Raw genomic sequence first — 15,547 nt, 5'->3', positions numbered from 1 at the left:
CAAGGTACAATAATACAAGTATACCAGCCCTGTAAAGATGAGCTGTAACCACCATCACTGTTGAAAATACCAGAAATGAGAGTAGTATTACAAATTAGAAGCGTTCCGTCCCCATCACAGGTAACATTTATGGGATGGCTGGAGAGTGCCCCTTTTTAACATGATCATCCCCACTTTTTGCCATAGTACTGATGCTTTTCAACTGAAAGTGCACTGAGTCACTGCTAACCAGGCCCCCAGAACCAGTGCTCTTTCCTTTAAAACAGGAAATGGTCTAATTGGAACCCAATTGGTAAGGACATTAGCACCTCTAAGTCCTTGGTAAATAATACCTCTGGTATGCAGGGTATGGGTACTAAAGAGGGTCCCTAAGGTCTGCAGCATGCATTATGCCACACAAAAACTGCATGCAGCCTGCCATTGCAGGATGCATGAACTGGTGTAAACCATTTTGAAAAAAAGATATGCACACTCCCTGTGTGCCATGACCATGCACACTGTATATAATATATGTAAGTCACCCCTACAGCAGGTCTTAGAGACCTATGGCAGTGAGCATTATGTTATATGTGAGGACCAATCAGCATGAGCAGAAATGCCCCTGTGATGTCTGGTTCCATTGCCACGACATTGCAAGTAATCAGGAAGTCATCTAAGGCATATGTACTGGGCACTGGTCATTACTAGTTACCCAGCTACATAATGGTTTCACTGAAAATAATAGTGTTTGGTATCAAACACCTTGTTTTAATAAATCCTGATCTCATTGTTGAATTTATAAGGATATGCTTTCAGAGGGCACCTTAGAGGTACTCTGTGAAACCTACCTGTCTTATTTTGTCCTGGCTGACTGGACTCTTCCAGCCTGCCACCAGGCACATTTCTGACCCTCTGCTCGGGAAAGCCAATGCCTGCTCCAGAGGAAGGTGATCACACCTTCTCCAGGAGGATGGCTAGTAAATTAGCATAATAAGGCCTAAGGTTTCAAAGCCTCTGCCGACTATAATAAGCAATCCCGGCTTCCTGCAGACCTTGAGCTTGCCACCCCCTGTACTGGAACCCATTTGGCAATAGAGCAGGAGGGAAAATTAGCTAGTCAGTAGGTGTGTCACACTATCAGGCAAGGAACACCATACATCAGGCAAGGAACACCATACAAGTGGGCTACTTCAAGTGTGTGTATCAGGGCACAGGGCCTCTATGGGTGGCACAATAAGTGCTGCAACCCTTAGAGGTCTTCTCTGGTCACAGTGCCCTGGGTACCTAGGGTACCATTCACCAGGGGCTGACCTGTAGCCAGAGATGCCAATTGGGTTTAAGCTTCAATGCAGTTTTAGGGAAGGAACACAGGTCCTGTGTACCCGATTGGCAGGAGCCCAGGGCACACTCAGTCAAAGTACATCAGCAATTCATCAAAATGAATATGCTACTTACCAGTATGCATCTGTTCTTGGCATGTAGGGCTGCTAACATTCATATCTTAGCATTAGATCGCCGCCTAGTGTTGGGTCCGGATGATCGCACATTGTTGTCCTGGAAGAGTCTTCGAAGTATCCTGAGATAGGTGGCTCCTCCCCTGGACTACAGTGCGCATGGGCATCGGCTCCATCCCCAGATTGTTTTTCGCCATTGTGGCAGAAGATGGAGTGAAAAGTGTAAAGGATGTCCATGCTAATGACTGAATACAATAGTATATCTGCAGCTGCAACAGGCACCGGGGAGGAGGGTGGGCGATATGAATGTTAGCAGCCCTACATGCCAAGAACAGATGCATACTGGTAAGTAGCATATTCAGTTTGAGGCATGTGGGCTGCTAAATTCATATCTTAGCATAGAATACATAGCAGTCCCTCCATCAGCGGCGGTTGCCCGTGCCAGCTGCAGAAACCTGAAAGAGTGTCTTGAGAACAGCCTGTCCTACAGCAGCTTGCTGCTTGGAATGCACATCAACACAGTAGTGTTTTGTAAAGGTATGTGGTGTAACCCACGTGGCTGCTCTGCAAATGTCCTCTAAAGGAATGTTCCCTAGGAAAGCCATGGATGCCCCCAATTTGCGTGTGGAGTGCGCTCTTGGGGGTATCGTTAGAGTGCGCTTAGCCTTTTGATAACATATTTGGATGCACTTAACAATCCACCTGGCTATTCCTGCTTTGGAAATAGGGTTGCCTTTGTGTTGTGGTGCGAAGGCAACAAAAAGTTGTTTTGTCTTTCTAAAGGGTTGTGTCCTGTCTATGTAGTACATCAACGCCCTCCGTACATCTAAGGTATGGAGCATTCTTTCCGCTACCGTTTGTGGGTTTTGAAAGAATGCCGGCAAGTCAATAGTTTGGTTGAGATGAAACTGTGACACCACCTTCGGAAGGAATTTGGGGTTAGTGCGTAGCACTACCCTATTTGGATGAATCTGAATGAAAGGCTCTTGGATTGTGAGCGCTTGTAGCTCACTAACCCGCCTCAGTGACGTAATAGCTATTAGGAAAGCTACTTTCCACGTTAGGAACTGGAGTTCACACGAGTGCAGTGGCTCAAAAGGTGGTCCCATCAGTCTGGTGAGGACCACATTGAGGTTCCACACCGGAGCTGGTGGTGTTCTTGGGGGAATGACTCGTTTCAGACCTTCAAGGAAAGCTTTAATGGCAGGCACTCTGAAGACAGAGAGATGCTGCCTGTTCTGAAGATAAGCCGCTATGGCGGATAGATGTATCCGAATGGAAGTGTACGCTAGATTGCACTTGTAAAGATGCAACAGATAGCAAATGATGTTAGGGATAGATGCATCTAGCGGGTTGATGTCATTGGCTGTACAATAAATGACAAAACGCTTCCATTTCGCAGCATAGCATGCTCTGGTAGTTGGCTTCCTTGCCTCCTTGATGATGTCCATGCATTCCGGAGGTAGGTTAAGGTATCCAAACTCTAGGACTTCAGGAGCCAGATCGCCAGGTTGAGCTGTTGCGGATCTGGATGCTGAATTTCTCCATGGTTCTGCGTCAAAAGTCTGGGCGTGAGGCGCAGTCTTTGATGCGGCACCACAGAGTTCGAGGAACGTGGTGTACCATGCTTGGCGCGCCCATGTTGGAGCAACTAGGATGAGAGTCATCGCGTGCTGCCTTAGCTTTCTTGCCACCAGCGGTATCAGAGGGGCTGGCGGAAAAGCGTACGCAAATTTGCCTGACCAGTTCATCCATATCGCATTCCCCTGCGACTGTGGGTGAGGGAACCTGGCGGCAAAGTGTTGGCATTTTGCGTTTTCTTTTGTGGCAAACAGGTCTATCTCCGGATGACCCCACTGCTGGAAGTACGGGTGGAGGACAGATGGGTGTATCTCCCACTCGTGCATTTGATGGCTGTACCTGCTGAGCAGATCCGCCATCTGATTGTCCTTTCCCGGGAGGTGTTCTGCCATGAGGAAAATGTTCCTCTGAATGGCCCACTTCCACATGCTCTGAGCCAGATTAGACAGCTGTGGCGAGTGGGTGCCTCCCTGCTTTTGAATGTAGTACATCGCGGTCATGTTGTCCGTCCGGACTAACACTACCTTGTTGCACAGATGTACAATGAAGGACTTGATCGCCATGAAGATTGCCATCAGTTCCAGATAATTGATGTGCATCCTCTGTTGTTGCGTCGTCCATAGTCCCTGCACTGTGTAAGTGAGCAGATGAGCGCCCCATCCCTGGAGAGATGCGTCCGTTGTCAGGATAATCTGTGGCACTGGCTCTTGGAACAGTCGGCCCTTGCAAAGGTTGTGTGGAGTCCACCAATGCAGAGAGTCGTATGCCCGACTGGTAACCAACACTAGGTCTGTCAATTGTCCCTGAGCCTGTGTCCACTGATTTGCTAAGCACTCCTGGAGCGGGCGCATATGTAACCGTGCGTGAGGGACTATGAAGATGCAGGAGGCCATCATGCCTATCAACTGCATGAACACTCTCGCTGGAAGCGAGTGTTGTGGTCTGAACTTCTGGATTAGAGACTGCATGCTGTCTATCCTGACTTGGTTTGGTTGAGCCATGGCCGTCAGGGTATTGATCGTCGCACCTAGAAACTGCCGGACATGTGCCGGCTGAAGATGCGACTTTGGGTAGTTCAACGAGAAACCTAGATTGTGAAGGAGGTGAATGGTGGTCGACATGTCCGCGGCGCACTGTCGTTCCGACTTGGCTTGAACGAGCCAGTCGTCCAGGTAGGGGTAGACATGGATGTTCTGCCTCCTGAGGTGCGCTGCTACTGTCGCCAGACACTTGGTAAACACCCTTGGGGCTGTGGTGACTCCGAAGGGTAGGACCTTGAACTGGTAATGCTTGCCTTGAATAGTGAACCTGAGGTATTTCCTGTGGGACGGGTGTAGTGGAATGTGGAAATAAGCATCCTTGAGATCTAAGGTTGCTAAGAAGTCCCCTTGGTTTAACAAGGGAAGAATCTGCTGCAGTGTAAGCATATGGAAATGTTCTGATAGTATGTACAGGTTGAGGGGACGTAGATCTAGAATGGGTCTGAGAGATCCGTCCTTCTTTGGAATAAGGAAGTACAGGGAATATACCCCTGTGCCTTCCTCTCCCACCGGCACGAGCTCGATTGCGCCTTTGTGCAGCATCGCGACTACTTCCTGCTGCAATAAGTGCAAGTGCTCTGCGGACATAGGCCTTTGCCTTGGCGGAATGTTGGGTGGAGTGGATTTCAACTCTAGGCAATAACCATACTGGACTAGTTGTCGCACCCACCTGTCTGTGGTGATGTTTCTCCAGACGGGCAGGAACTGCTGCAGTCTCCCCCCGACAGGTGTTAAGTGGTCGGGGGGCAGTGACAGAGAGTCACTGTTTGCTTGGGGTAGAGGAGCGGGAGTTGTTGTTTCCTCTGCCGCGACCTCTGTTGCTGTTATTTCTGTAACCTCCCTTGTTCTGTTTTGTGAACGAGGATTGTGCTCCACCTCTTGAGAATTGCGATTGTTGACCCATTTGTCCTCTGGTGACTCCACGTGCACCTGAGCGACGAAAAGTATTGCCACGAAACTGTTGCGATTGTAGGGCCCCCATGGACTTAGCAGTTTGTGTCCTTTTTTATCTTTTCGAGGGTGGTGTCAACATCTGGACCAAACAGTCTATTAGGATTGACTGGCTGATTAAGTATGGTTGTCTGAATATCAGGTTTAAACCCTGATATGCGGAGCCAAGCTTGTCGTCTCAGCATGACGCTAGTGTTGATCGCCCTAGCTGCTGTGTCTGCGGCGTCAAGTGCACACTTGATGGCTGCGTTGGAGATCAGTTTCCCTTCCTCTATAAGCAGTTTGGTGCCCTCTTGAAACTTTGGAGGCAGGTGTTGTACAATCTGCTCTAGGGTGTCGTAATGCGCCCTATCGTAACGTGCTAAGAGTGCTTGTGTATTTGCAATACGCCAAAAGTTGGCAGCTTGTGCCGCCACTCTTTTGCCCCCTGCCTCTAGCACCTTGGACTCCTTGTCTGGGGGAGGAGCTTCACCCGTCGTCTGGGAGTTGGCCCGTTTTCTGGCATTTGCGACCACAAGAGAGTCTAGTGGCAACTGTCCCCGAATGTATGCAGGGTCTGCAGGTGCTGGTCTGTACTTTTTCTCGATACGTGGATTGACCACTCTCGCTCTGGTAGGTTCTTTAAAGATGTCAGCTGCATGCTTGAGGACTCCCTTGAGCATAGGCAGCGTTTTCACAGTTCTTTCAGAGACTGAAAAAGTGTCAAAGAGAAAGTCCTCTTCCACTGGGTCAGCATGCATGTCCACATCATGATTAGCAGCTGCCCTCTCAATGAGTGCATGAAAACCTGCAGAATCCTCTGTTGGGGATGCACGTGCACTGAAAGCCTGTGGGTCTTGCCCCACACTTTGGGTGCCTTGGTCACAAATGTCATCATATGCATCTGGATGTGCATCTGGTTCATTGATGGGGAAGGTGTATTGGTCATCTTCATCATATCCCTCACCCTCAGAGTGTTCTGGTGAGGGAGTAGGGCTTCTTCTTGGAGGAGGCTGGATAGGTTCTATGAGGCTAGAAGCGTCCTGAGGAACCCTTTTCTTCTTTAGTGGGATGACCTAGGAGTCCAGAGGCTCCGAAGTGATCCTCCTTTTGTATAGGGTTAATTTGCCTGTGTTGGCGTCGATGAAGTGCTCAGTATCGTCCTCTGATTCGAGTTCTCGACCTGAAGGTACCCCTGCCGTAGAAGAATCCGACTTCTTTGGCGTCGATTTCGTAGAAAAGGCCTTCGGAGCCTCTTTCGGCGGCAGAAGGAAGAGAAGCTTACTCTTAGGCTTTGCCGGAGTGTCCTTCGGCGTCTGAGGCGACGGCAACGGAGCCGACGTAGCAGCGGCCTTGTCCCTGATTCTCTGTAGCGAAGCGGCGATGGGGGACACTTCACTTACAGTGGCTTTTGGCGCTGACGAGGATGTCTTGACCTTCCCCTCGGATCCGACGTCATGGTGGCCTTTCTGAGTTTTGGACGCCGATGCAGTAGCCGCCGACCCAGAGTCCTTGGATCGATGCGCAGATGTGCCAGCCGCCGATCCGTGTGCTTGTGTCACCTCCGACTCCACTACGCGACCGACGAACGGAGTCCCAGTCGGAACCGGAGCCGTGCCGCTGGCCTTGGCGTGCTTAGACGGTGTCGCAGCGGTTGATCCGTGCCGACCACCCTTCTTAGAGGATCCCTCCTCTGGCGCCGATTTTGACCCTGTGGAATCGACCGATTTCTTCGACTTCTGTGGACCGGAGGTCGACGGAGCCGATGCGGCGGCGGGTGCAGTAGTTTTCTGTGGGCCGGCCGCCATTTTAGGGACGCTCGAGTCCATAAGTTTCGGTTTCGTTTTTGGGTCGGCCATTTTAGGTGTAGACGATACCGTAGTTTTCGGTTTCGATCCGGCCTGCCCAGCAAGTATGTCCGTGGCCGGGCCTGAAGGCGGGGCCGTGGCTTGCGGTACGGGGTCTTCGGTAAGGCCAACTGGCGATCCCGTGACCCGATCGTGATCTTCGAAACCTTCGGGGCATAGCTCGTCCCCTGAGCTATCTGCCGCGGCCCCATAAATCTCTTCGACGTCCCCTACCTCGTCGACGTATTCAAGGCCTTGATCCACGACTCCGTCGTCGTCTACCGGATCCGCCTCGACCTCCGTTTCGGGTGGGGATATTTGGAGATGATGACCCTGTTCATCTTCTTCTTGGTCGCCGAAGATGTTTTCTGGATCCGGGGCCGCTTGTCTGGCCTCCAGGCGCACCGCGCGCCGAAGCTTGAGAGTCTTTTTAGACCTGAATTGTGCGCAAGCCTTGCACTTGCCGTCGTCATGGTCCGGTGAAAGGCATTTGTTACAGACCGGGTGCAGGTCTATATGTGGGTACTTGGACCCACAGAGCGGACAGTACTTAAACGGACTCCGCTTCATGCTGGAAAGTCGTGGTCGTGTCGCGATGAGAAGGAGTCGGAAGAACTCGAGACCGTGCGCAAACAATACCGACGCTATAAATACAAGGCCTTTTGGCCTTAAAAAGTTAGTTTTACTCGGTTCCGACAGAGAGAAGTCGAGACCGCATCCGAACCCAATGGCGGAAAAAAACAATCTGGGGATGGAGCCGATGCCCATGCGCACTGTAGTCCAGGGGAGGAGCCACCTATCTCAGGATACTTCGAAGACTCTTCCAGGACAACAATGTGCGATCATCCGGACCCAACACTAGGCGGCGATCTAATGCTAAGATATGAATTTAGCAGCCCACATGCCTCGAACAGTGGGGGCATACCATGCAAGAAAGAGGGCCCTTTCTCACAGGCACCTGCACTGCAGCAGGAAGAAATACTGGGGTGACAGCAACTTGCTACTGCTCAGAAAACGAAGCTGGATATTGATATGGAGACTTGCCTGTCTGCTCCAAAAACCTACCTCAGGAGCGGAAGAGGCACTCTGTCATCGAATACTCCCTCCTTTGGTCTTTCTTATGTTTCTTTTTCAACTTGTCCCTCAATGTCTTGGATGACTAGTATGGTGAGTAAAACGTTCAGGTGGTGTACTGAGACACGGATCACTTCTGGACTAAAAACAGCTTGAGCTGGGAATGCATGCTGCCATATTTATCGCAATACCTGGAATTGTGTCTAGCTTCAGACACCACAAGAACACCACATGAGGATCCAAATTGGACTTCTACTTATGGCAGGATTAGCTCTACTTGAACACTAATTTTTGGGGTCAAAACAACTTGTTAGCACTGCTGCTTAAGTTTTGAGTATTAAAAATGTATAAAGGTAAGTATCTGCATCAAAGGGAGTGGGAAAAAAGGAACTTTTGTGGGTCCATTAGTGGGTGTCTATCTAGTTCCAGGATTGTCATACGGACGGCGTTGTGCCCTGCATTAGGACAGACTTGAGCGCCACTGGTCAGTGCAGGAGAGCTAGTTAAACTTTTTCAGATCCAGTCTAATGCCAGTAGGAGATCTAAAAAGTGAGGAATATGCAAATAAAAGTTTCAATTAGGAAATTCTCTTTTTTGGGGGGCTAAAATATGATTTCATAATCTACAACTGCATACCACTCCCTAAAAGAAATTTAGAATAAAAGAACAAAACTGTGATGTGCACTCCTAAAACTTTCGGTAGTTCTTGTTCTACAACCAAAAGCCTTGGGAAAACATTTATATAAACAAAGTTGGGTCTCAATGAGAATAGCAGAATCCGGCATACACTAGAACTTCTCATCAAGCAAAACGTTTAAGAATGTGGAACTTTTAAATACTTGGCATGAGCTGCTGGTTAAATTTCAGTTCAAGGGAGCAATATCTTGGGAAGTTGGAGTTCTATACTTGCTTCTGATGTTCCCTGTACTCTTAACCCATCTATGAATGCCATTTAAGTTAAATGTTTAGTGAATGCTAATGGAAGAGACTCAAAACCTACTGCATAGAGTCACAGATTAAGGGGATTACCAATATACGCGGACGCGCTTAGAGGCTACTAGGAGCCAAATCAGTTGCTCTCTCCAACCGTAAGCGGAACGTCTGGTAAAGGGTTCCCTGCGCACTAAAAACGCTTTTAAACATATTGCTTTTAAATGGATTACCTCATTTTTAATCTCTACTCATTTGCACAAAACTCGCTTACCTGCACACTGCACTTTGTCCCCATTGTTAGGAACGCCTGGTAAAGGGTTCCCCGCCGCATCATACCGTCTTTTGCTCTCCTTTTAAAATTGATTACTTTCTTTATTTTAATTTTGCTGCACTTTGCCCCCACTGCGTCTTCCCCGGTCCACCACAGATTTATCCGCTTGTGTGGAGGGAATTTGACGCAAAGCGGAAGTGTCATACTCCCGGCAAGAAGCACCACTGCGGTTAGCGGTCTAGCTGACAAACCGGCATCATAAAAACAGAAGCCTGCCTCGACGTGCCGAAGCGCGCCTAAGGCAAGCCCTTCTGCGCCCTTCCGTGCTCGACCGGGACCAGGGGCCAGAAACGCTGCCCCCCACACCTCAGAAAGACCTTCGCCTCTCACATACCCTCGAGACAAGCTTTTGAACTTGGCTGAGAAACAAAAATCTAATATCTGCTGTATCAAAGCTTCTCCAGCGGCGGTTGAAAGGCCATTTTCATGTCTCAACTGCAAATGGATGAGCCAAGATATTCACACAAAGACCACTGAAATAGACACTAACAAACATCAGAAAAACCTGTCCCTAAAATATATCTATTTCAACGCCAGATCTCTCCCCAAACATAGTATAGAGATTTGGGACACTCTAGATGATCTAAGTCCAGATCTGGCCTTTATCACAGAAACTTGGCTCGACGACAATAACTCCCCAGATATTTCTCAGCCCTCCCACCTGGCTATAAAATATTAAAACAGGACAGGAAAGGGAAGAGAGGTGGTGATACAGCCATTCTCTTCAAAGATCAACTCTCCAGCATTCCCTCCACAATCTCCCAAGTAGGCACCCATGAGATACTGCTTTCTCAGTTTTGAAGGGTACTCAAGTATTATTGGGAGGAGCAGTCATTTACAACCCCACTGGCTACTATGCTGGATTAAGTGCCAACCTACTTGATTAACTTTTCCCCGTCTGCCTAAAACAGAATCATTTCTTAGTTGTGGGAGATTGTAATCTCCACTTTGAAAATACCACTAATCCAGGTGTTAAACACCTGGAAAATGATATGACCATTATGCAACTAACTCAGAGGATATCGGAACCCACTCATGTGGCTGGACATACCTTGGACCTACTTTTCTCGAACATAACATCCACCAACATTCATGAGATTAAACCACTTTGGTGGATAGATCACTTTTTAATTTCCTTTTCCCTAACGTTACCAACTAAGCCATCTAAGACTGAAATTTCACATCAATCGGGGACTAGACACATGAACCTTATTTCTCAGGAAGCTTTTACTAAACATTTTGCGCATCATGACCCAAACACACCTTCCTCCTTTTCGGCTAGTGCCTCCACCACTCACTTACAACAAGAAATTGTGAAGTCACTTGACAAATGCACCCCCAAACTCAATAAGAAACCTACTACCAATTCCAAGACCGAAAGATGGTATACACCAGAACTAAAAAAAATTAAACGAAAATGCAGCATTCTGGAGCATAAATGGAGACTATCAAAGAACAACACTGATGGTAATTTTTTTGTTCAGCTAAGAAATTTTGTCCATCACGCCATAAAAACCGCAAAAACTAACTATACAAAAAGGATTGAAGACAATGGCAACTCGTTTAAGGAACTCTACAAAGTTATTCGTGAACTTTGCAAACCCATTAGCCTATCTCAGACTATGGCTCCCACAACAGAGAATTGTGAACGGATTAATACATTTTTCACAGACAAGTTGACAAAAATCTACTCCTCCTCTAACAATCCCCCTGAAGAAGACGTCACAGATTGGGGAAACGTGGCCTTCCACCCCTCTGCACAAATTCATCTCGGCACTTTAACTCCTTTTTCAGTTGAAGAAGTGGCTAAAGCCATGATTGAGGTCAAAGCTGGATCTCCATTAGATCCATGCCCTCATTTTATTTTTGCCAGACTAGCGTCTGTTCTATCCCCTCACATCACGGAAATATTTAACCAATCTCTGGAACAAGCTTAATTCCCAGACATATGGAAGAAAACAGTGGTATTTCCACTTCTAAAAAAAAGCAGGACTCAGAATATATGACCCAGCTAACTACCGCCCCATCTCTCAACTTCCCTACTTATCTAAAGTCTTGGAGCGTCTAGTAAATAAGCAACTTACCACCTTCCTTGAATCTAACAACCTACTTGACCCCTGGCAGACGGGCTTTAGAGCCAACAATAGCACTGAAGCCACTTTACTGGCAATGTCTGATAATATTAGATCACTTGTTGATCAAGGAAGAGCTGTAGCACTGATCCTACTGGATCTTACTGCACCCTTCGACACTATCTCACACCAAACTTCTCCAAATCCTGCATAAAAAAGGTATCAGTTCTAAAGCCTTGTCATGGTTCGCCTCCTTTTAGAAAGATCTGACCCAAACAATTCACATGGGATCCTGCACTTCTACATCAAAAAGCATTCAATACGGAGTCCCGCAGGGAGCTACATTAAGCCCCACCCTGTTTAACACTTATGTTTCATCTCTGGCCGATATAAGTAGGAAATGGAGATTTGACATCTGCTCATACGCTGATGACACACAATTGGTGATACCCCTAATAGACAGCCTGACCAACACAGAGACTAAGAACAGCCTAATTAACTGTCTCCCTGAACTCGCAGGCTGGATGTTCCAACACTGTCTAAAACTGAACGCCGGGAAATCGTAAATTGTACTTTCGGGGGTGCCCATGATATTTGGGACAATAGCTGGCGGCCCCAGGCCCTAGGCACCGCCCCAGAACCCAAACGAGCGGCAAAGAACTTGGGCATCATTTTCAACGACAGTCCATCTATGCAGGACCAAATACGCTCGCTGAGCAGAAAAGCTTATTCCATACTTAAACTTTTTAGACTACTCTTTCCCTGGATTCCACAGAATTACAGACAAATGGTCGCACAGGCTCTGCTTATGAGCAGGCTAGATTACGGCAACGCCTTTTACTTTGGCATGGCCGACTATCTATTTTCCAGACTATAGGTGGTCCAGTGTGCCGCTGCCAAACTAATATGCAACAAAAGGAAATACAGTTCAGCATCATACTGCCTGAAGGAATTACATTGGCTACCGGTCCATCAGAGAGCTAATTTCATGCTCCTCTGTTTTGCGCACAGAACTCTACACAAAAAAGGCCCACGCATCCTAAAAGATAAGCTACATTTTCATATCCCCTCGCGAAACCTGAGATCTTGTCACCAAGCCCTTGCCTCAGTGAGACGTACAAACAAGGTCAGAATGGGCGACCGGTCATTCTCCAAATCAGCCGCTGTCCTCTGGAATGGCCTGCCACTCGACCTTCGCCTAACAACTATCTTCTGTTCAGAGAAAAACTGAAAACCATCCTGTTTCCCAGGCACTGATTCCAACTCTGATCATTCCAGTATACTCTATTCTGTCCTAGCGCCGTAATGTCCCTCGGGATGATTGATGCGCTCTACAAATACAAATACAGAATCATCAAGCGTCAGTGTATTTCCTGGTCTGAAGTACCCAGGGTAAACATGGCCTTCCTAACAGAGGGCCATACCCTCACTTCCACACTGTGAAAACATATTAGACTGAAAAGGAGAACTGTATATATATATACACTAAGAAATTTCTACAGTGTAAGCCATCATTTCAAAATCAGAAAGAGGCTGACCCAAAACGATTTGGGCTATGTACAGCTGGTTAAAACACATAAAAAGATCAAGACATTTTTTTTCAGGTACGATAGCACCAGGTTCAAATGATCAGTATCAAATTAGGCATGTGAATCCCTCAGTTTACTTAACTGCATCTATGGGCAAATGCCAAGCCTGTGAAGACCAGGGTTTCTCCATATACTTCTATCCAGTTGTGGTTTTATATTCTGAGACATTTTATAGCATTGCCATGAGGGAATCAAGTTCAACCAAAATAAGTTACCTTCCTTAAACACCAGCTTTCCAGCAGCATTCGATGAATAGAAGCCGATATACTCCTGGATGTCTGTGTGCTCATGGTTGTTAATACGAACACAGTGATTGCCTGTAGCCGAAGCGAGCCACCGAATTAAGCTGGTTTTACCAACTGATGTCTCTCCCTGTAGTAGCACTGGATAGGTTCTACAATGAGAAATAATCATGGAGGATTTAATAAGACAATTAGAATGTTTGCAACTATTACTACACCACTTGACAATCAACAGTATAGTGTTCATACTACAAGCAGAAATGTTTGTGACGTGTAAATCGGAGAACAGAAAAGACTCATTAGCACTTCCAATACTTAAGTATTGAGGTCCAGTGTCTAAGATGGTAATGAGGATTCAAATGAGCAACAAGGATTATGTGCACCAACTGATGAAATTAGAGCAGTCCCCTTGAAACTTTCCTCAGAGATGTAAGAACAAAGGTCTAAAGTTCCCATTAAATAATTACGAATGTTTAACTCATTTGCAACTACATCTGGAGTGACCCAAATCATGGTGGAGTCTAGAATCTCAGTCTTCAACAAACCTGTGCAAGATTGAATAATTATTAGTCAAACAAACAAGTTACTTACCTATAGTAGAGCTCTTTCTGGTTGACACTACATATATCCACAGACTCGTCACCGTGTGTATATTTCCCCAAGGCATCAGATTGGATCTTGGATCCGGAAACTCAAAAGCAGTACTCCTGTGTGCCACTAGGAGGCGTTGTGCAGCTCCATGCCGAAATCGATCTGCTCTAGAAACAGCAAGAGAGGCCACATATATGGGCCCCTTAAGCGCAATGATGTCAGTTGCTTTCTAAGGCTAGTCCATGCCCTCAGATGCAGAATACAACAGCAAAATGACACGACCAGTGCGCTGATCTCTCAGTAGTTACCTTTACAGTTGGGGTAAAAAGGGTAATGAAGAAATGGGGTGCATTATACAGTGTACCTGTGCGATCTCACGGTGTAATACACTTACCAACCCCTTTAGGACCAGTAGGTTTTGTTTCTACCTCAACCCTGGGTAGCTCTGGCTCTAAGCAGCAAGGCTTACACAAAGAAACAAGTGTAAAGCATTTAAACAGCACCAAAACAATTTAAGAAGTACACGAGACGCTCGAGAAATCAACACCAATTAATAAAAATAGACTATCATTCCTGGCTACGGGGTCGATATCCCTTGAAGTCCTCTGTCCTGGTAGAAGTGAAGTGGCCACTGAACTACCAGTCGCCTGGTATCGCAGCAACAGCCAAATCCTTCCCTGGGCAATAATTAGTGTTCTAGGCTACTAACCTGTACTCCGACAAATCTCCTGAGTTCAGTGGACTCTGGTGAAATGGAGTGTCCAGTCCTGGTCTCTGGTGCTACATGACGGTGGTTGTTAGCGGTGTGAAGATTCTGGTCTATCAACTTGCCCCAGCAAGCTTCTTCAGCTGTTGTGGTCTTGTGCTGACAACAGGAGGTCAGCCAACTGACCCTTGCAGTAGCTTGTTTCGGCTGGGCTCTGGAGACCACTTTCCTTGAGCAGGACACAGCAGGCTCAGCCCCTTTATTTTGCTAGCCATTAGGTTCAGCAGGTGCAGTCCATGCTGGTGTTGAAAATTAGTACGTTTTGGTGAACATTATCCGCGCCATCTTGCCTCTTCCCCTGATGCCACACTTTTGTCGTGCGCACCCGCCATTTTAAGACGCCCCGATCAGAACGAACCCTTTTGCATGCCGCTGGCCCCTGACATAGCCCTTCGCCTTCACTAAGCCTGCACGCTGACCACCCCCCCCTGCTTGCACCTGCCTTGAATCATAAACCCCTCTTCGGCGCTGCTCTGCCCCAGGCCCTCATCCTGTTCCCAGCGCGACACCTCCCTTCTTCCCTTTCATGATCCCCGGCCCTTAGATGCAAACCCCCTTTTCCCCGTGTGCCCGTTTGTCTTCCCCGTTCCCAGGCCGACACCCAGCTCTGCCGATACTATCCCTTGCCCCTCCCCGTACAATAGAAAGCTTCCCTCCTCAAAGGACCCCCGAGTTGATCAAAGCCCCCCCACCCCATGAGATCCGATCGAACCCCGCATTCCATGAATTGGCGGAATATCCAGCTGCGCGATAGTTATCACCTGCTGTGACCAGGGTGGGGATTTCTACTGTAGATATGTGTGGGAACGGGCCCGAAGGGGGATTCCTGGAATGTCTTTTCGTACATCAAAGCTTTATCATATGTATGTAAACTGTAATAAAAACCACAAACACTGTATATAAGGGGCCATGCCCCAAAACGTAAGTTAGAGCACCTCAGAACGATACCTTCTGTCCGTTTTGCTGTGTTCTCCTCCGGAGAGAATAAAAACCTTGTTTCCTGCTTTCCAGTCTCCAGCGCCTGCCTCTTCATTGATTAAATAACTAGAGGGTCACAGAGGCAATACCGCCGGGCAAATATCGATTGTCCCCGACCCGACTCAGGTTTCAACAATTGG

General features: G+C 47.6%; 1 protein-coding gene across 1 annotated transcript in view; it reads right to left on the bottom strand.

Moving 5' to 3' along the window:
- MDN1 (midasin AAA ATPase 1) overlaps positions 1-15,547 on the bottom strand; it is a 2,221,312-nt gene that overhangs the window by 1,751,654 nt on the left and 454,111 nt on the right. Inside the window, exon 24 of the mRNA XM_078648266.1 lies at positions 13,046-13,224. Within this exon, the coding sequence (XP_078504392.1) occupies positions 13,046-13,224 (179 nt within the window). The remainder of the gene's footprint in view (positions 1-13,045; positions 13,225-15,547) is intronic.

The sequence above is a fragment of the Lissotriton helveticus genome, chromosome 6, assembly GCF_964261635.1.
Source record: "Lissotriton helveticus chromosome 6, aLisHel1.1, whole genome shotgun sequence".
Classification (NCBI taxonomy): Eukaryota; Metazoa; Chordata; class Amphibia; order Caudata; family Salamandridae; genus Lissotriton; species Lissotriton helveticus.
The sequence above is the reverse complement of the archived record's forward strand: the minus strand, read 5'-3'. Positions and strand labels throughout refer to the sequence as shown.